The sequence below is a fragment of the Notamacropus eugenii genome, chromosome 3 (assembly GCF_028372415.1).
Source record: "Notamacropus eugenii isolate mMacEug1 chromosome 3, mMacEug1.pri_v2, whole genome shotgun sequence".
In the NCBI taxonomy this organism is placed as follows: domain Eukaryota; kingdom Metazoa; phylum Chordata; class Mammalia; order Diprotodontia; family Macropodidae; genus Notamacropus; species Notamacropus eugenii.
Genome location: NC_092874.1, coordinates 330,457,111 through 330,479,275, shown reverse-complemented (window position 1 = coordinate 330,479,275; position 22,165 = coordinate 330,457,111). Strand labels below are relative to the sequence as shown.

Below are 22,165 nucleotides of genomic sequence, written 5' to 3'. Positions count from 1 at the left end.
ATGGAACAAGAACATTTATGACTACTGGAAGTTCCTGTAATTCTCTCTTTTGATGCTATTGAGAACATGAGTCCATAATTTTTAGCCTATATAAATTCTGAATTTTTGGCTTGAAATGTTCTCTATACAAGTTAAATATAGCCATCATGTTTTTGGATTCTGTCAAGGCCTTGCTAAAAAATATATCTCTGAAAAAGGCCGTGTTATCAAGGTTTATTGTAGCCCATCATTTGATGCTACCACCAAAAACACCTTTTTGGAATTCTGAACCATCCTCAGGGACTCCACACATTCATTCATGGAACATTGTCCTAGGCCAAGTCTTTTTGAACTGTATAATGTTGTGATACCCACCCTCATTACCTGAAGAAGCACACAATTAATATTTCTCCCATTATGTTCTTAGCCATTTTGAAATTTGAAAGCTCAGCTTTCCTAGGATAAGACCATTAGGAGAAACAAAATTCTCTTAACTATCAACATTCTTGCCCATACAAAGACTTCCTTCACCCTACCTTGTTATGTGTTTCCTCCTCTCCTCCCAGCTCTACCTGAATAGACCCCCTCAATTCGCTTTTCCCCCCATTTTGTTTTCTTTTTCTCACCCCAACCAACACCAAACACAGTATGCATTTCCACAGCAAAGCAGAACAGAAAAAGAGATTGGTACACAATACTCTGGATTACCACCAGGTGCACTTTGCCTTGACCTCTAAGTATACAACAGATTTTTAACATGTGAGTTTCAGAACTCTATGATTCGTCCATGCTTCTTTCTCCAACCCATCCTTTCAGTGATTTCCATTGCATGACTGCTTCAGCTCCAACAGTCAGTATGGGTATGGACTGCTTTATGGCAATCCCCATGAGGGTTGTAAGGGTGTACAGTGAAGACTGCTTCCTCTGGAATGAAGGCTGCCAAATCCTTTTCAAGGTTGCTTTCAACCTTTGATTTCTACCTGATTCACCCAGCTCTCACCTGTGAAGCTTTAGCATATACAGTGGCTATACCCTGGTAAGTTATTTCAGTAGACAGGCTAAACCAGGTTGAGTCAGTGAGTTGGGGAGGGGTAGGGAAGGTGTTACCCCAAGTATGGGAAGATTTTCCCCAATGAATTGAGTGAATGAGAACAGTTTTTTCCAGTAACCATGAAGGCAGCTGAAGTCATGAAGGTGTTGAGGAGAACTTAGAGCTTTGTTAGATATCAGAGATGCCAAGATTATCCACTGTACCCTGAACCATCACCAGTCATCTTGACTTTTGTCTTGCCACTGGACTTTGATAACTCTAGAATAGAGAGTGAGTCAACTGCTTTGTGCAACTCTCCCTCACTTAAAGCCACTGTAAGTAAGTCACTGATCTTTGAAAATAAAGGACAAAGCAACAGTATCCCCTATTGTATTGTTGTGTCTAATATTGAGATTTCTTGTTCCATTTTGGAACCCACCTGCCTTACTACTATGACACCCCATCAATGCCAACAAAGGTGATTTCAATGAAACTAAAACATGCCATATTCTTTCTTTTTCTTCTCAATAATATGGGAACTCTCTATTTCTGGGAAGAATTTCAGTGATTGTACATTATCTTGGGAAGGTAGTAGGAGTGAAGTCTGGAAGTACTTCTGCCAGTGGCAAGATGGAAAACAGAGTGACTCTGTCAGCTGCAGTAGATGAGGTGCCATCATCATGGCACCCTACTTCACTCTACTTCTATACTCTCAAAGCTTCTTTTACTGCCACCACTACATCATTGCAGGAACTATTTTGAGAAGCACATCTTCAGGTCGTTGATTAAGTCGTCCCCCCCCCCCTTTTTTTTTTTTTGGCATAGTAACTAAATGAGCCTTTCCTCATCCCTTTTTTTATCTACTGAGGTTTCAGGTTGTTTGAATATTACCAAAAATCACTAGAATGCAAATGGAAAAACATCAATGATCCCAACACGTAAAAGTACATGTCATCTCCCTTTACACAAATGTCAGTATCATTTTCTTCCATGACAGAAAAGTGGTACCACAACGTGTTAGATATGAAAAGGAAGAAGTGGATAAGTGAAAAAGTGATGAGCTGCTGAACTTGGAATCAGAAAGACTTGAATTTGAATCCTGCCTCAGGCACTTACTATGTGACCCTAAGCATGTGACTTAATCTCACTTTGCCTCATGTTCATCTTCTGTAAAAGGGGGATAATAATAGTATTTATCTCCAAGGGTTAGTGTTAAGATCAAATGAAATACTATAAGCAGATGCTGTATCAATGCTCACAAATATTATTGGAACTCAAGTTTCTTAAATGGCTGGAAGACTCACCTGGTCCTGCTTATTAGGAGTGAGTAGCAATATGTTTTTCATGTCATGACATCTGATATTTTGGGGGAGAAGGCAAGAATTTGAAATGAATAAAGGATAAGCATTTCTGCTTTCAAATGAAAGTTATCTTTTCTTCAAGTCAAGACAGCATTTTCCCCCTTTTTTCCTAGACCTGAAGGTACTTCACAAACAGTATTATTGCTCAAATGTCATCCTTCATAAAGACACTTATAAAGAGAGGCAGAATATTGGAAATACCTGAGAGTGGCTCAGTTGGAAGCAAGAAATAATTTTTAAAACTGACTCTCCAATAAGAAGAGTCTCCATAGACCTGTTAGATCATATTAGTACCCTGCTGTAATTCAACTTGAATTGGGATTCTTTTTCTACTCACCAGACTTGCCTCCCAAAGGATTAATTTTATTTTCTTCATGCCTTTGAACACCATGAGATTCCATGTTAAATGATTTCTCTTCAGTCTTTGCCTCTCTAATATAGTCATTTAGAAATTTTTCATTTAGAAAGAGAAATGGCTCTTCCTCTGATGATTACTACTGGTTTGACTTTGGGTAAGTTACCCTGATGGACCTGTGTCTTTTCATCTGTAAAGGTTGTACTAAGATAGCTTCTGAGGTCCCTTCTCCCTCTCCAGAGGTTTCCAAACTTATTTGGTGTACTGCCCCCTTTTCAAAAATAAATTTATTCAGGGCCCTCCACCCTGAATTCTACCTTTTTTTTTTTAGCCCTGTAACTTTTTTAATTTGCATAATTTAAAAAAATATATAAAATGCTTATTTTTAAATGATGCATCTTTTAATAATTTATTGTAAATGTGTGGAGTTTTTTTTCCTACATAGAAATTTTGATGATGCAATATTACATCATTGCATACTCATATTCTTCCCAGTGCATACTGGACTCCCTGATGATGTGGGACATGCCCACCTCCCAACACTTATCTGTTAAGACCTGTCAGTGGACTTGATCATTAATAGGTTATAACTTGCATTTTGTGTGTTTATTTGGAAAATAATGTAATCACTGTGACTTTAATTCTGTTACACTACAGATGAAATGTGTGAATGGTTTTTCAAATTTTTCTTCTTTTCTTCTGCCATCTCCTTATTTTTATTCAATACCCTCCCCACTTGCACCTGAGGCTACTACCTCATTACTCCCCATCATTCCAGTGCCCCCAATTGGGGTGGTATCTTATTGGGACCTTATGGGTCTAGATCTATAATCCATTATGCTTTATCTAAATATGGTAGTTGTCATGTAGATGTACCCAGGTCATTTCCCTTTCTTTTCTTTTCTCTCACACACTCTCTGTCCCTCTCTCCTCCCTCCCTCAGAGATGGTAACCCCAGCTAGTACATGTCTGAGGCTGGATTTGACCTCAGATCCTCCTGACTCCAAGGCCAGTGCTCTATCCACTATGTCACCTAGCTGCTCATTCCCTCTCATAGAGATGTCCAATTCCTTTACTCCTCCATACTTTCTCAGTCATGCTCTGACTTCACTTTGCTCCCCACCCAATCTTGACCCTTTAGTTAATCAATTCAACTCTATGCCATAATCTATTTGCAGGTCCCTCACTTCTTAGTCCTATTTCCATTTATCCCTTGCCAAAACTCAGTCTTCTATTACTCCCACCATCTTCCTCTGTTCCTACTAGTGAGCTGCTTAACAGAGCTTGATGAAATTACACCACAGAGTATACTAGAAATTTATGTTTTCCAATTTTAAGTCAGCAAAGCAATCTTTATTCCTCCCTAATTAATTCCTTATCTCTCTCCCCACAGAAGCTATTCTAAACTTTTCTCTTCTGTCCTCAAGCCTCTCACTAGTCCCTCTCAGCTGAAGGCCTTGCCTCTTGCTTTACTGCAAAAATTGTCATTAGCTCCTTTTTGACTGCACCTCTTTAATTTCAAACAACCCCTTCCTCTTCTCTCTTTCCCCTAGTGCCTAACAGTGAGGCAGCCCTTCTTACCATGGCTAACTCCCCTCTCTGTGTGGCTTTAATACCATCCCTTCCCATCTTCTGCAGCAGAATGCCCACTTGAATCATCTCTTTCTTCACTAATCTTCAACTTCAACACTCTTCCCATCTACTGGTTCCTACCTTCAAAAAAATGCCCCCCTTTCTTAAAAAACCTGCACTGGATCTATCTATCCTCATATTGTCATCCTATAACTCATTTTCCTTTCTCATCCAAACTCCTAGAAAATAATAATATTGGTCATAGTGGGGTGATGGTGAGGATGTTGACACTAGCATTTATGTAAATACTTTAAGGTTACAAAGTGCTTTATCATTTGATCCTCACAACAGCCTCTAAAGTAGTCTCTATTACTATCTCTATTTTACAGTTCAGGAAACTGAAGCAGACAGGTTAAATCACTAGCTAGTCACACTGCAACTAAGTGCCTGACGTCATATTTAAACTCAAGTTTTTCTGAATGCAAGCCTAGAGTTGTGTGGAGTGTGCCACCTATGAGACAAAAATGATTATATATTATATATTTATATTATATTTTATAACCCTCCTGCCTCTTGATCCTTCAGGGTGAGGTTCTGGGGTGAGCCCAGTAATCATAGATTGGGGAAAAAATGCAAGGTGAGAAAAGGTTTTAGAAAGATCAGCTATTGGGTCAGATTATGAAAGGGTCAAAAGCAAAAGAGCTTGTCTATGTAACATTTAGAAGATTTTATTTTACGTTAAATTTTCTAGATCTTAAAAGAGACACTAGAAGAGGAGAATGTGGACCTGGGGCTTTCTGGATAGATAAAAATTCCTCTTCTGGATTGATTGGTGCTCATATATCTGATGGGCAAATGGTAGAAATGAATCTTTGTCTTCCATACTCTGGGATTTCCAGGTCATGAATAACAATCAACTGCTTTCATTTTAGCTCACTTGGCTGGATAATCAGAGAAAGTTAAATGAATGCAGAGGAGTAGGAATACATGTGTACGTCTGTGTATTTACCCAGGATAATAACCTTTCATTGTTATCATCTCAACTAGACAGACTGATTTTAGAGAGAAACTCCATCCCCAGTGGTGTTCGGCTTGGTTTACGTTCTTCTTGTCTTTTGTTTTATTGCCAAATATAATTACCAAGTCTGAAGCAATGTCTGGCCAGTAGAGCTTCTCCTTTTGCCCCACTTTCACATGGCCTCCTTGTCACTATGGATCACAAAAGCTTAGACTGAGGCATTAGAATAAAAAAGCGGGGCCTGTGCTGTGCTGGTCTAGCATTTTGACTTCTTTGTTCTCCTTGTTATTAGTAGGTAGGTCAAGAACATCCCATGGGCCCACTACCATGTGTAATAAAAGTTTTTGTCTTTGTTGGCCCATCAGAGGTTGTACCCCATATAACTAATTACTATAGTCTAGAAAGCATTGTGAGATTTCACCTCAACTTAAAGGATAATTATTATATTGTAATGATTACAACATGATTTCAAGATTTTGCTTTATTCTTTAATCTGATTCTTATACTCACCTTTTGTTTTTCCATCCATTTCATTTCCAGAAAGATATTTAATAAAGACAGCTTTTTCACTGTTAGCTGCCTTCTGTGAGCTAATGTTTCCTAAGCACTAGCCCATGGAACATTTTTCTTAGTTTTCATTCCTCTCTCTGATCATAACTTCCTATTCTTCCGTCGCTCCATTTGTCTTATTTCTTCTAAAACTGTTTATCCTCACCAGTACTGCCACACCCTCTACCTACTTCTCTCTGTTCTGCTAATTCTTCATTGCTTCTCAAGCCCTTCTATGTCTTTACTGTATAGTAATTTCCTCTTTTTTTTAATCTTTGTAATAAGAGGTGTTCAATCAATATTTGTGATTTTAAAAATTCCTGAAGCTTCAAGAAGACATATATTCTCCTTCCTTGCTTATTATCCCAAATAAAAGAGAATCACTCTGGTTTTTGTTAGCATAAATAGAAGTATGTTCTGTACATTCTAGAAACGCATATGGTATATGAATTCAGATTTTCCCACCAAAGAATAGTCCATTTATCTGTTTTTCTTTAGTCTAAATAATCCCTATTTCTTACCACATAGAGCTAGCTCAGGTCTCATAATCATCAGTTTCTTTGGAATACTTTGGATACTTCTCAGAAATATCTCAGAATTCTCTACAGTTATCTTAAAAGTATGAAACCTGAATGAAACGCAGCTCTCTGGAAGAGTCTGACTGCTGTGTGCTACAGCCAAAGCTTTACCTCAGACTTCTGGCTCTTTGCATTCCTGTTTACATACCTTTATGCTGACAGCACTGCCATGATGCCATGCTTGTCTTGAACACTACTTCTTGTTAAACCATACATACAGTTCTTTTCCATTTTGCATTTGTGAGATTTTTTAGTTATATGTGTATTTTTTAATTTTTTTAAACTACATCATCATATAGCTTGAAATTCTGGGGAATAGTGATTGTTGAAACACTGAGTCACTGCTAATCAGAAAACCCCTTTTGGTGGACTTCTTTTACTCCAGCACCATTCTCTTCCAAGTCATGGCTTTTGACCTCAGGGAGATAATTTGGGGGAAAATAACTAGGGTACTTGCTAGAAATTTTTTAAAATTTACTTATTTTCTGTTTTTTCTTTTCCTTTGTTGATGGATCGAGTTTATTTTGCTTTGATTTCTACAGTGTTTAGTATTTTTTTAATAGTTTTTTTTAATTCAAAATATTGGAGGCGAATGTCTCTTGAGTATTTTTTTATTTTTGAATGTTTTATTGATTCACTTTTTAAAGTCACTGTCACTTCCCCATAACTCTCTTTACCACCCCAAAGAAAAGCCTTCCTTATAACAAACAATTATAGTCAAGGAAAATGAAGCAGCCCATTGAACTGTCTGAAAAATGTGTGCCTTATTTTCAACAATTCATCTCTCTGCTGAGAATTGGTAAAGATATGTCATTATCAGCCCTCTGAAAACACCATTGATCAGTGAATTGATTAGAATTCTAAATTCTTTTGGTGTTATTTTTCTTGAGATGGTATTGTTAAATTGTTCTGATCATTCTTATTTCATTTTGCATCATTTCACATGAATATTCTCAAATTTGTATGAATAACACAATATTCAATATTGAAATACCAACATTTGCTTTATTTTTCCAGAGTTGATGGGCACCTACTTTCCAGCCAGTTCTCTACTACTTCGAAGGATGCCGCTATAGATATATTTGTATACATTCTTCTTCTGTCCTTTATATCCCTGCCCATCTTCTGCTATAACCTAACAGCACTGTGCATCCAGTGATTCAAATCACAACCCATTGACGGTTACCCTTCTGTGTGACTCTTGTTTATGTCTTTCTGCAAATTTTTCAGGAGGGATTCACCCAACAACATACTGAAAGCCTTTCTCATGTTCTCTTTATATCATAGGGATAGGAATAGACATCTGTTTAGAGCACAGGTGTCAAATGGGCACCTAGCCCTCTTAGGTGTGGCCCCCAAACTAAACTATAATTGGGAAATAGTTAACCAAAAAAATAAAAATATAGTAGAACATAATGTTGATATGTAATTTTTAAAGTCAGTATGTGACCTGCAGGAATCCTTATGTATGGTTTTGTAGCCCACTGTTTCTATTTGAGTTTTTCTCCACTGTTTTAGAACATCATTTCATTAGAAGAATGAAGATGATGATGTTGATGGGATTTTTTTTTCAGTTAATCATTTATAAGGTCTATATTGAGACTTTCTCAGTCAGTCAATAAGCATTTATTAAATACCCACTGAGTGGCAGGCACTGTGCTAAGGTCTGGGGATACAAAAAGAAGGAAAAGATAGTCCCTTCCTTCAAGGAGCTCACAGTCTAATCTCCTGTAGGTTATAAAAGCCAACTACACAAACTATTCAGAAGTACATGATAAATCGTGAAAAAATGGCAAAGTTTACCTTTTTCCAATAAATGACTGTTTTATATACATATATATATATATCCTCACAATGAGGAGAGATTTTTCAATTGTTAATTACATTTTGTTCAGTAGAATAATTTTAAGTTTTGTTAAGGAATTAATGCTATCCATATGCAAGCTGTTTCTTCTACTAAGATCTCATAAGATCTGGAATTCTCCTCATTGTACTTCAGATATTATTTTTAAAAAACCTATGTCTATTTATTCATGCATTATCAAGGGAAGACCTGATACAAACATCCTTAGGAATCTGGATTAAAAAGAAGTCAGCTAGACTATAGTCTGAATTCCAGAGTTATCTAATACCTTTACTCAAGAATATAGTGGTATTGGAGGTATGGTAATGATAATCAGGGAGAACAATATTCTTTAAATCCTCTTTTACTTCAGAGCATAGTATCACAATATCCCATTACACTTTGCCTGTCACTACTGGTCCCTGCCATGGACTGTTGAATAAGCTTTGAGACTATGACTGTAGGTTTTTCTGTAGAAGCTCAATCACCTTCTTTCCTTTGACTAGTCTAAGTGAGCTCAGACGTGTTTAAGAAGTGAAGCTTGTTCAGCTTTCCAGCCAGTGAATGAATTGTGTTGTTGTTCAGTCATTTTTAGTTGTGTCTGACTCCGTGTGACCCCATTTGCGGTATTCTTGGCAAAGATACTAGAGTGGTTTGCCGTTTCCTTCTCTAGCTCATTTTACAAGATGAGGAAACTGGGGCAACCAGGGTTAAGTGACTTGCCCAGTATCACACAGCTCCAAAATATCTAAGGCCAAATTTGAACTCAGGAAGGTAAGTCTTCCTAACTCCAAGGTCAGCATTCTATCTACTGGGCCATCTTGCTGCCTAAGGACTGACTTCGAAAGTATTTTAATTTTCTCTAAAAATATTAGTTTTATTCAATTTTATAGGTCCCTGCTTCTAGAATATTGTTTAGACAAGGAGTTTTTGAATGGAGAAACATCTCCAATTTTTAGACGTCCTTTTGCACACCAAATATCAGGTAGGTTTAATAACCTTTTTCATGCCATGACCATATGCTAGGATGTTGCTGAGGGAATTCACATTTCAATTATAGTAGAGGTAATTTGTATTTCAGACAATGTGGTCTCTGAGATCTCTCTCAGATTCTATGAATCCACATTAGTATCTTAGCTAAGGAGAATTCTCCTTCCAGCCTGTCATAAATGCACCTCCTCCACCATTAGAATTATGAATGCTTTTAAATCTAAATCTCATGAAAGATGAAGAATTAAATGAACAGAACCAAGCTAACAATTTATGCAGTAATGACAGCGCTATAAAGACAAACAACTTTGAAAGCTATGAGAGCTGTGATCAACATAAGGAGCATCCATGACTCCAGAGGACTGGCATGAATCTTGCTATCGATTCCCTGTTGGAGAGGTGGTAGATTTAGGGTGCACACCTCATGCACAGAAACGTAGATCTATTTATAAAGAGCCAGTGAAGGAATTTGTTTTGCTTGACTATGCATATTTGTTAAAAGGACTTTTTTTCTTTTCCTTTTTGTCAGTGGTATAAGGGAGTAGGATGGAGAGAAAATAGACTTCAGTTGAACACTTAAAACACTTAAAAATTAAAATGAAAAACACTTAAAAATGAAAGATTGAGGCAAGCCACAGGTGTGAACTATTGCAGTACTTTCAAATAAAGTCACTATATTTTACTTAATTGTTTTACTTTGTTATGAGAGCTCTCATAGGGTGGAGGTAAAGCATAAACGTTTGTAATGTAAAAACAAAATGGATCACTAAAGCTTAAAAAATCTAATCAAATATTTATTTATAGAATTTTGTGTGTCAGGATTCCTGTTCAACCTTTTTAGCAAGAGAATATCCAAAAACTATTCAAGCTGTGATGAAACTGAATTTGCAGCTTAGAGGGAGAGATGAGTTTTAAAGAGATGTTATTTTGGGCAAACCTATTGTCTGGGAAAGAGGAATCAGAACTTGATTAAGGGAAAGCTCAGGCTTTAAGTATATCTGGATCTTATGAAAATATTATTTTCTCTTTTATCATTGCATAGCAGAATAAATCAAAAGACACAGAGTTTAGTCTCTGCTCTACCTTTGGAAAATAACTTTTTGAACCTCAGTTTCCCTCTTCTATAAAATGTAAGTAAAAATATTATTAGAACTTCACCTGGTAAAGCTTATGCCAATATTATCTAAATATGAATGATTACCATGAGTTTTCTAGCTTTAAGTTTCTTAGGGTAAGATGACAGGTAAATTAACCAGTTAACATTTTACATGCCCTGTATGGTATTATTTTTGTATGCTGCAAAGCTAATTTTAATACTTTTGAAGAATTCCGAGTTGGCACATGAGGCATTAGGCAGAAAATGCTAATGCAGAATGCCTGGAGCTGTCCCTTCCAGATTAAATATTCAGTATTCATAGCAAGTGTTAATGAAGTAGATAGAGTGTAGAAATTTTATTTGCAGTTCACCTTTAGAGGTGAATTTGTAATAGCTTCCACTTTTATAGGTAGAGCCACAAGTCATGTGTTTTGTTGTATGTTTCTCTCTATCCTGCTTCAGTGAACAGTAATGGATTTAATATTGCCATTGCTTCTGGAAAAGAGCACTCCAGCTGACTGTCCTGTGGCTCCCCTGGCCATGGTTGTGACCTCCCAGACCCTAGCCACCACTCCCTCATAGACTTTGTTATTCCCATTAAATTGTGCACCTTGTGGGCAGGAACTATTTGTTTTGTTTTGTTGTTTTTGTATTTGTCTCTCCAGGTTTTAGCACAATCCTTGGCACCCTAAGAGTGCTTGATAAAATCTTTTTCATTCATTCATACCATAACTATGACTTTTAAAGGAAATCAAATAACTGTACATGAAAATCGGAAAAGTTTCCAGGGGCAAAACAGGGAACCAAATAGAAATTCAATTCTCACTGCATTCGGTCACTGTGGTCTTCTCCTCGCAGTTTGATTTGTTTTTTGATTAAAGCGGTCACCCCTTGAGCAACTGCTTAAAGAATCTCACTCAAAGTGAGAATACTATAGGACCTTAGCCTGAAAGGGCCAAGGTCTCACATTGCAACCTGGGCCATCTCCAGTCATCCTGATGAATATCAGGCCACTGGGCCCAGATGGCTGTGGAGGAGAAAGTAAGGCTGGTGACCTTGCACAGCCCTCCCTTACTCAAATCAAAGTCAGCTGAAAGTCATGTCATCATCTTAATGTCATGGACCTCTGAGAATGAAGGACAAATACATCATCTACTGTTTTACCCCAACATTGTGATGTCATTGATCCTCAGAAACAAGGATGAATACAACCATGTGCCTTTTAGATTCTTTTTAACCTATTAGTGAAATCTAACTTTGTGGGAAAATACACAATTCATATTGAAAAGAAAACAGTGAAAATTCATTTATCTCTAATTGTCTACCCCTTTATTGCTGCCTGTGCTTTCATTTGTTTCTTGAAGTTGTGGTTTGGGTATTAGGAACCCCAAAATTTAAGGGTACAGGGAGTCTGCCTAGGAAGAATTCGACCACTCAAACCTTTCTTCAGTCAAAGTGGGGAGGTTTATTTGTGACACCAATAGAAGCCAGCTAGGTTCTAAAAGAATCTGCTATTGTAAAGGAGTAGACAGAGAGAGATCCCTAGTGAGTCTGCAACTTAATGGGGGTGCGGTTGGTATTTATATACAAAAGAAAAGGACTGTGAGAAGATCAGGGTGGGATTGAAGAGTGGTAAATAGCCTGGGGTGGCCAAGAGACCACAGAGAAAGGATCTAGATGGGATTCAGGAATGGTAAATGGCCTGGAGTGGGACAGATGCAGTCAATGAAAGGAGTTAAGTGGTTGGGGCTGGGTCTGAGAGCCATAGTGAAAGTACAGTTAAAAGGAATATTGAGTATCTAGGTAGGCTAGGATGGGCCAGATGCCAGACAGGAGAAATACCACTATGGGAAGGTTCAGTTGCCTTCAGAGACTGGCATTTTCCTTTTAGGTCCAGGTCCCATCACCCTATCATTAGAATTTAAGGTGCAACTTGAGTGCATCTGCCATATCTAGCTACCAATAGGTGATTTCAGGATATGCAGTGTCTTGATTTTTTTGCTATAGGTAATCTGCTATGCACTCTTTGTTGAAATATGTTTATTATTCAAAAGTAGAATGAAAGCGTGGCTCATTTTGAGATAAATGTAAGGCTCGTATATAGAATATAGGACCATTGAATTAGAGATAGAAAGAAACTTAAGAAGGCATCAAGGCCAACCCCTTTGTTTTATAGATAAAGGAACTGAGTGACTTGTCCAGGGCTACACAGCTAGTGCCTTGTCCAAGGTCACACAACTAGTAAGTATCTGAGATGGAAAATGAACCTAACTCTTTCTGACTCCAAGTCCAGGAACCTAGTTTAAAAAAATAAAATGTAGCCTTTCCAGAGTTAACCCCACTCAGGTGACATAGTGTTGTACTCTGCTTTTAGGCTATAAATCTTTAAACTATTTGTATATTTTTGCAGGAGTTCTTCATCAGAAGCTAGACTCCCACATCTGGGATAATTTGAAAATTGTTTTCTATAGCAGTCTAATCAAAATTGGTTCTTTCCATCCAAATCTTTGTGCTTTTTCCTTTATTGTCCTATGACTTTCAGGAAAGTGAATAGGGAGAAAACTCTTTGTAGTTTCACTGTAAGCATCAAGAGTTTATTAAAATGAAGCTCATGAATAACTTAAGTGCACTTCACAAAATTTACATGATAATGCCAATATTTAAATTACTTTCAATTTTGGAAGTAATAAAGGAGGTTAAACATACTTTTAGATATGCTATATGGATTACTTATCATTCCTTTCATCAATCAAATCTTTTCTTAAGCAAAATATCAAATCCAGAACAAAGAGCAGAAGCACAAGTTTCTTACTGATTCCTTTTTTTATCCTTAGTTTATTCTTCAGCTATGTCAGTTGCAAGTATTTAGTTTCTGTTTTAAATTTGTGTGTATGCGGAGAGAAATGCCCATGTAAGAAATCATCAAGTATGGTTTTCTTCCTCCTAACATTTAGGGATAAGGTCCCCCTCCAAAACAAATAAAGCAGAAACCAAGGTAAGCGTTTAAATATGAAAAACCAACCATGTGTATAGAGGGAAGGCCACTGTGTCCTGAGAAGAAAAATAATAGGTTTTTGAGGAATAGAAAGGGGGAAGCTGTTTTCTAGTCATCATTCCTCCAACACCTTTCTTTAGTTGTTTTGATTGACACAAGGGATAAGAAGTACTCTATGAGTGAATAGCTTTACTGTCCCTTTCTCCAAAAAGTGATGAAAATTGATAGAAGGCATCAAAAGGACTTAGCTGGGAAGAACAAATATGAGGTTCCTAAACATTTGAAAATATGCCTAACTCTGTACTTGACACATAGTAGGCAAACTTTGGGGGGTGGGAGAGGACACAGCCAAGAGCCACAAAATGGGAAGGCATAGATGATTTGTATCACTGGAGGGAACATCCCTATGAATGAGCTCACATCTTTTTAATTGTGCAGTGCATTGGGGATAGGCTTGGGGTCCCTCCCCAAGTTGTAGACACAAAGGGGAGAGACTGAGGAAAAATCGTGAACCCAGTATTCCATTGCCTGGGAGGAAAGGCACAAATGGTTAGGTGAGATCAAGAAAGACTTCAGGTAGAAAATAGTGCTTGAGCTCCATCTTAAGGAAGAGAGAAACCCCATAGAGTGGTGAGAAGAGAGTGCATTTCAAACATGAGGAACCACCAGTGCAAAAGCATAGAGACAGATGCCACATTTGAGAAAGATAGATAAGGCAGGTGGCATAGTAGATAGCGTACCAGGCCTAGAGTCAGGAGGACCCAAGTTCAAATCTGGCCTCAGATGCTTACTACTGTATGACCCTGGGCAAGTCACTTAAGCTTGTTTGCCTGAGTTTCCTCCTCTGTAAAATGAGCTGGACAAGGATATGGCCAGCCATATCTTGGTGAAGGAAATGCCAAATAGGGTTTTGAAGAGTCAGACATGATTAATTGAGTAAACAACAAAAGAGAAGGCTAGTTTGATTGGATCACAAAGTGGAAGAGGAGGAAGAGTGCACAATGAGGTCAAAAAGATAGGTTGGCACCAGACTGTGAAGGGTTTAAAAAGTCAAACAGAGGAGTTTCTATTTCATCCTGGGGGCAGTTGTGACTCACTAGAGTTTATTGAGGTGGGATAGTGACATGGACAGATCCACACTGAAGGAAAATTACTTCGGTGAATACGCTATTTCAGGAAGATACTTGAGGCATGGAAGGCCAACTAGGAAGCTTGTTCCAGTAATATAAGTGTGAACTAATGAAGGCCTGAATAAAGTGGTAGCTAATTGAGCAGAGACTAGAGGGCAAGGATGTGAAGATATTGTAGAGGTAGAAGAGAAGAAATTTAGCAGCTGATTTGGATATGTGGGATGAGAGAAAGTGAGAAATGAAGTTAATGTAAAGGTTATAGACCTGGGAGAATGGAGAAAAGGTAGTGACATTAAAAGAATTAGAGAGGTTTGGAAGAGGGAAGGGTTTTGGAATGAAAGAGAATGAGTTCTATTTTGAACATGTTAAGTTTGAGATGTCTCCAGGACATCCAGTTTGAAATGTCCAATAGTCGTGACATAGGATTGGGTCTCAGAGGAGAAATGCATTTAGGGTTAGTGGGACTAGATATATAGATCTGTGCATAGAGATGATAATTAAACCCTTGGGAGCTAATATGGTTACCTGAGAATGAATGTAAAGGAAGAAAAGTAGAGGGTGTGGGACTGAACCTTGGGGAACACATATAATTTTGGAGAATGATAAGGATGATCAACCTGTAAACAAGATGAGGAAACATTGATCGGTCAAGTAGGGAGCCTAGAAAAGTGTAATGTCAAAAAATCCAAACAATAGAGAATCTAGGAAGAATGGTCAGTAGCGTCATATGCAATTTCAGATGAGTGATTAAGTAAAAAACCTGATTGCTATTGGTTAAGGAGTATATAAGAAAGAGTGGAGACAGCTTTTTCTAGGAGTTCGGTTCACAAAAGGAGTCAAGATATTGAATGACAGCTTGAGGGGATGGTAGTGTAGGTCTTTAAGAATGGAAGAGATAGTCATGTTTGAAGATAGTAGAGAAGAAACCAGCAAATAGAAGTGTTGATCTTGACAAGGAGAAAGGCTACCTCACTCTCAGATTCTGAGTGAAAAAAGGAGATAGAATAGGGGATGAGGTCATTGACTTTTGAGTGGAAGAAAAAGGTGAGAAGAAGGAATTCATTGGCAAATGCCTTAAATTTTTAAGTAAAGTAAGGTGCAAGGTACTAACTGGAGTGGGGGTGAAGGAATTATGGAATGCTTAATGAGGAAAGAGCATGAATGCCTGGAATAGCTTCTGAGAAGAGTGACATAGGGAATCAACTAGAGTGTAATAAAAAAGTTTGCCTTTCTGCATGGGGGCACAGTTGACATTGGATAGCATGTATCTATAATGGATCTTTTCAGCATGGTTGTATCACTTTTTCTAGCTGTAGTCAGCAATTGACAAATAGCTGTGAAGGAGTCAGTAATCTTGAGCTAATAAAATTAAGACGAGATGAATAGCTCTTAACAGAACAAAAAGGTGATGGAATTCCTGAGCAGAGGACAGTGTAGAGGTAAGATGTAGAATATTAAGGTGGAGAATGGAAAGGGAGGAAATGAAGCTGCAGCCAGGCTAATGGTCCGAGGAACTACTGAGGGGTAGGAGGTCTCAATGAAGATGAGAAATAGGCTTAGGAGAGTGAAACTTATGGAGACATGGAATGATTGGTTATGGTCATGTAGTGAACAAAGGTTTGTATCTGAGGAAGGTAGAACACTTGTGGATGATCATTACCTCTAATATGTGAGCATCCCTATGCATAACTGAGGTAGAGTATTTTCCAGTACCTACTGTGATCCTCCTGGCTAACACTCTCCTGCCTCCTGTTTCTTTTGCTCTCCCTGTCAATCACCTACCCTGTAGGAACAAATTATCCCTAACTCCTACCTCCCATTCTGTCATCCTCATTCTCTTTAACCCTACCCCAATCATGCCTCATTCCACTTAAGTCCACCCTTTTCATTATGGCTTCTAGAACCCTTATTTCATAATGAACAAATTTCCCTTCATATTGGATGTCTTTTCTCCCTCCCTCTTTCTGTATACTGACTCTCACTAAGACCTGCCTTCCCCCTGAATACAATGTCTCCCCAATCATACCCCCTAGCAATGGCAGTTCCTATTATCACACTGCTTAATAATATACTGGTCTTTGAAAGGGAATTGAAGTACTCCTTGCTCATTACTGCCACATCCACATTCTCCCTATATTACCATTACTTACCAACTTCACCTCCTGTGAAGTCCACTCAATCAAAATTTTAGACCCAGCGCAGACCATGTTGACTAATATATACTGGAACCCAGGGCATTCTCCAGGAGTTTCTTCAGCTCTTGTCCTTAAATATTCACATTGATTGATAATCTGAATCTTCCAATTCCTTATTCACCCACTTAGTGGTTCTCAGTTACCTCATCTGCAAATGATGGGGTTGTCATATCTACTTCCCAAGCTTCCTTACTGCTTTCAATCTCAACTGTGACCTACAAATGATTCAAGGATCTTTGTCTTTATCAGTTTAGATAATTCCCTCCACTTACATGGTTCACAATCCTTTTCCATACTAATTAACTAGGCAGTTAATTGCAGTCACAAAAATAAAAATTCATCATCTTGGTTGCCAAGCCTCTGGTGATGAGCCTCACCACACTTAACTAGGCTTTTCCTTGGAGGACAGACACATAATTTGTTGCTAGGCTTAGAAGCCTTTTAAATTTGGTAGGCAGCAACACATCTCAGATAAAGAATTACATGGGAGAAGTGGTGTGAAGGATTTTATCAGAAGAGTACATGACCAGAAAACAAAATGGGCCAATCACATGGACAGCCCTCACTCACCTTAGATATCCCTATAAGGATTACATGAAAAGGGACCATAGTGAGAGAAGTGCACTCTCCATGTCAAGTTTCTGGAAGGAGAGGGAAGAATCTCTTGTAATCTGTATCCCTGAAGGGAATACCCACATTAATGAGATCCCAAATCCTTGGAGTATTAAAGGTCTCTCCTAGCTTGTGCCCTTTTACCATAGCTTTTAAGAACCCAATATTACCTCTGTGTCATGGTGAGGCATTGAAGATTAAAGATTCACATACTCACACGGCTCTGATGTTGTTTGTCTACTGCCCTAGGTGTAGGTACTGCTTCTCTCTGAGTAGAGGAGTGTTCAACCCCACTCTCATTTCCTCTCCTTAACATATTGACTGTTAGGTCCAATGTGCTGCAGAAACAACAGCAAAAGAAAACATTTATTAAGCTCCTCCTCTGTGCCTGGCATAGTGCTACATGCTGACAGTACAAAGAAAGAAAGACAAAAAGATACTCCTTGCGTTCAAGAAGGTCACGGTTTATTGGGGGAAGACAACATGGAAACGGTTAATGTTCAAACAGGACGCAGAAAGGATGAATTGGAGATAATCACAGAGGGTGAGGGCTAGCATTAAGGGGTATCAGGAAAGTTTTCTTATAAAAGACAAGATTTTGGCTTGGATTTAAAGGAGGCCAGAGAGAGGCCATTGAGTGGGGGTAGACAGATTCAGGTATTTTAGCCTCCGATATAGCTGAATATTCTCTTCTCCAGAGGTGCTGAACTCACTGGCCTCTGGCCTCATATCAATTCTTAGAGCATTTGATAGCGTGGAAGAGGTTCCCAGTGATAGGAAGTCATGTATGAATGTCTTCAAATATCAAGGGAAGCTTTTCAGGAAGGAAGATATTAGAAAAACATATACCTGGAAGTATACATGTATCCCATATATTATGGCACACAAGGGGAAAAACTCAATCTGAAATTTGCTTTTAGGAATACTGATTTTTTTCCCCTTTTAAGTTAACAAACACCAGTATCTATACAAGTGCAGACAGAGGTTATTACACACACACAGACACACACACCCTCAATAATAGTCTTCCCTAATAAAAGATTATTTATTTAACATGTGCCTTGTCTTAACTGCAGTTGAGTTATGACTTTAATTCTCTGTGTAGTTAAATTACAAAGATTATATAAAAATACTGATTAGTCAATTTTACTTTTTTGAAGAGTTCCCTGTTATACATATTTTCAGGTCATCATCAAATTCTGGAGAGGGAGATATGTCATAAATCATGCCACAAAGTTAGTTTATCTTTGTATCCATGTATTTAACATTAACACAACTACCTCCAAAGTATTCTCAATCATAATGTGATCAATGATGTAAAATTCATGTCTAAAAGTACTTATGACTTCTCGCATGTTGGCTTCGTTGTTCAGGCGTTTTTCAATCTTTTCTGACTCTTTTGGGGTTTCCTTGGCAAAGATTCCAGAGTAGTTTGCCATTTCCTTGTCCAGCTCATTTTACAGATGAGTAAACTGAGGAAAACAGAAATAAGTGACTTGCTCAGGGTCACACAGCTAGTAAGTGTTTGAAGCCAGATTTGAGCTCAGGAGGATGAGTTTTCATAAGCACAGGCCCAGTGCTCTATCTACATGCCACCTAGCTGTCCATATTGCCCCTGTGTTGTCTTCAGCAGTTCTTAATTCTTCCTTTTTTTTTTCAGGATTGAAATTTGAGCTGTCAGATAATTCTGTTATATGTCTGTGAAAGAAGCTAAGCAAAATATAAATGAATGTCATTTCAAAATATACATCAATAACTGTTTTCTTTCTCACAGTGTTGCAGGTGGAGAACTCTTTGACTTTTTAGCTGAAAAAGAATCTTTGACTGAAGAAGAAGCAACTGAATTTCTGAAACAAATCCTTAATGGTGTTTACTACCTCCATTCCCAGCACATCGCTCACTTTGATCTGAAGGTATGTTGCTATCTATAAAGCAAGGTATGTAAGTTCTTTTTTAAAAAATGGGTTTTATTGATATTTTTAAAAACTGATGGTTCAAGGAAAGCTATGGGTGAAATAGATTTCACTTAAGAACTTAACAAATAGAATTACCAAATGAAATTTTAAAAAATTGAAAATACATAAAATAGCAGTCTCACCTCTTTTTATGGAAAGGTTTGTGACCTCATGGAAAGCAGTGATTGTGTCTTATGCATCTTTGTATTAGTCTAGGACAGGTGTTTGCACATAATAGGTACACCGTACATATTAATTTGAGGAAATAACTTTGCCTCTGAGATACTAACCTTTCCTTGGGTGCAGGCTGAAAACAACAGTTCCATCTACTTAACTCATAGTTACTTTAGATGCCACAGAAATTCCTTCTACCTATACACGTGCCCATCCCAAATGGAGAATACTCTCTAAACTGAGGGATTTGGTAGCATCTATCACAACATGATGAGCCAGGTTAGACTTCTCGGTTAACTGGCTGATCACAATAGACCCCACCTACTCTCACAAGACACTGTTAGGAATATGAGGAAATATGAGGCATGATCCCAACATTCAAAAACCTTAGTTATTTTGGGAAAGGGTAAGAAATATTTTGTAGATATTTCCTCAGAATAATATATGATAGCTTTTAATTTTTCTTTTCAAAAGCCTGAAAACATAATGCTTCTGGATAGGAATGTCCCAAAACCTCGGATCAAGATAATTGACTTTGGCTTGGCACACAAAATTGACTTTGGAAATGAATTTAAAAATATCTTTGGGACCCCAGAGTTTGTTGGTGAGTGTGATGTTCCTGTAGGCATTAGATTATGGTAGAAGACTAGCCATTTTTCCATGAAAACATTTCTCATACTTCTCTGATTTTAAGAGAGTAATATTTAATTGTTTGTTTCAAATTTATGTAATAGTAGCAGTTATTGGGTCACTTCTTTCCATAACTTAATGCATGTTTGTTTTTTCTTAGCTCCTGAAATAGTAAACTATGAACCTCTTGGTCTTGAGGCAGATATGTGGTAAGTAACCTTTCCATGATTCTATTTGTTTCATTAATGATTTGTTTCATTACCCTTTTGATGTATATATGTATTTTTTTCCTTCCTAGGAGCATTGGTGTAATAACCTATATTCTGTAAGTACCCAAGTTCACAAAACAGAGGTACATATTTGTCTTTGAAAGTATCTAGATTTAGTGACCTTAACCTTGTGTTCTTCTTATTTTGTTCATTTGAGTTTGGCCACCCTACTTAATAGTAATGTAACAGAATCACACTTGTATTCTATTACAATAGAGAACATGTTTACCTTTTGTTAATTAAATTTTTACTTCTGATTCTAAATGTCATTCCCAAACTGTAACATCACAGTGGATAAAAGCTTTGCTGTTGGTCACTGCTGAGAACATTTTTAAAAGAGGGTTTTAGATGACTAGATTGTTCCAACCTGATTTTTTAAATGAATCTTTTGAATTCAGTCAAAGTTTTTGCCAGCTATAATCAACTATATAATCTCCTATCCAAATATCCTATAAAAGGTAAACCTGCTAAAGTGGTATGTCTTATACAAGAAATAATCTTTTCCCACTGTTCCCTTGTCAGTTACCAAAAACAGCTTGGTACGCAGGGAGTAATTATAAATGTCCTGCGTTCCATTTTTATTTTTACAGTCTCAGTGGTACCTCACCATTCCTTGGTGATACAAAGCAGGAAACATTGGCAAATGTGTCTGCTGTGAACTATGAATTTGAGGAAGAATTCTTCAATAATACCAGTGCTCTAGCCAAAGACTTCATAAGAAGACTTCTGGTTAAGGACCCAAAGTAAGTGTCTGTTGCCCCTGCCTGGATGGGGATGTCTATTAGCTAGTCATTATGAGTACGAGTAAACGCTTGAGCTTTTGGGATACTGGCTGCTTCTTTGTTGGCAAAGGGAAAGCTTGCATGTGAAAAGGGTTCTGAAAATGCAGTGTCCTCTACACATGCACAAGCTTTCTTATCCTGGCTGGCAAATGATTTGCAAAGATGCAGATGTAGCTTTCAGCCTTTTTCTATAAAGCCTGCCCTCCCTGTGTAGGCAGTACTTTAGAGTTTCTGTAAATGGCTTGCCAGGCAACTAGGTAAATCAGTGGTTAGAGTGCCAGGCCTAGAGTCAGGAAGACCTGAGTTTAAATCTGGTCTCAGACAATTATGTGTGACCCTTAGCAAGTCATTTAACCCTATTTGTCTCAGTTTCCTCATCTGTAAAATGAGCTGCAGAAGGAAATAGAAAACTATTCCAGTATCTTTACCAAGAAAACCCCAAATGTGTGGACACTAAGAGTTGGCCACAACTAAACAACAACAGTATGGTTTGCTGTGTCTGTCTTGAGACAACCTTAATGCTTGCCACTATAGGTAAAGTGTATTTTTTTCTTCCTCCCCCAAAAAGGAAAAGAATGACAATTCAAGACAGTTTACAGCATCCTTGGATTAAGGTAAGTGTTATATAATGTCATATTTTAAATTTTTTTAGATTTTAAAATCTTTAGTTCATATATAAAAAGCTGCAAGGTAATATTAATTTTTCTATTGTGTATCACATGAGATTACATTTGCATTAATGCATCCATTTCTCCAGATCCATATTTTCAAATTTCACATGAAAGCAATCAAAATGGTGAAAAGCCTTTATTGCAGAGGAATAGTTGAAGGAATTAAGTGTGCTTATTAATTGAGAGAAGAGAAAAAGAAGGAAAAATAGATCTTCATATATTTGAAGGTTTTACAGAACTATGACTAAACAGGGGAAGATACTAGAGGCAGATTTTGACTGAGTGAAAACATTGATTGATTTAACAGTTAAAGTTGCCATAACTACAGAATACATTGTCCATGAAGATAGTGACCTTTCTGTCACAAAAGATCATAAAGGA

General features: G+C 37.6%; 1 protein-coding gene across 8 annotated transcripts in view; it reads left to right on the top strand.

Moving 5' to 3' along the window:
• Nucleotides 1–22,165, top strand: part of DAPK1 (death associated protein kinase 1) — a 232,659-nt gene that overhangs the window by 142,214 nt on the left and 68,280 nt on the right. For all 8 annotated transcript variants that reach the window (XM_072596956.1, XM_072596954.1, XM_072596958.1 and 5 more), the window contains 6 exons: nt 19,078–19,216; nt 19,907–20,036; nt 20,223–20,271; nt 20,361–20,387; nt 20,922–21,074; nt 21,682–21,727. In XM_072596956.1, the coding sequence (XP_072453057.1) occupies nt 19,078–19,216; nt 19,907–20,036; nt 20,223–20,271; nt 20,361–20,387; nt 20,922–21,074; nt 21,682–21,727 (544 nt within the window). The remainder of the gene's footprint in view (nt 1–19,077; nt 19,217–19,906; nt 20,037–20,222; nt 20,272–20,360; nt 20,388–20,921; nt 21,075–21,681; nt 21,728–22,165) is intronic.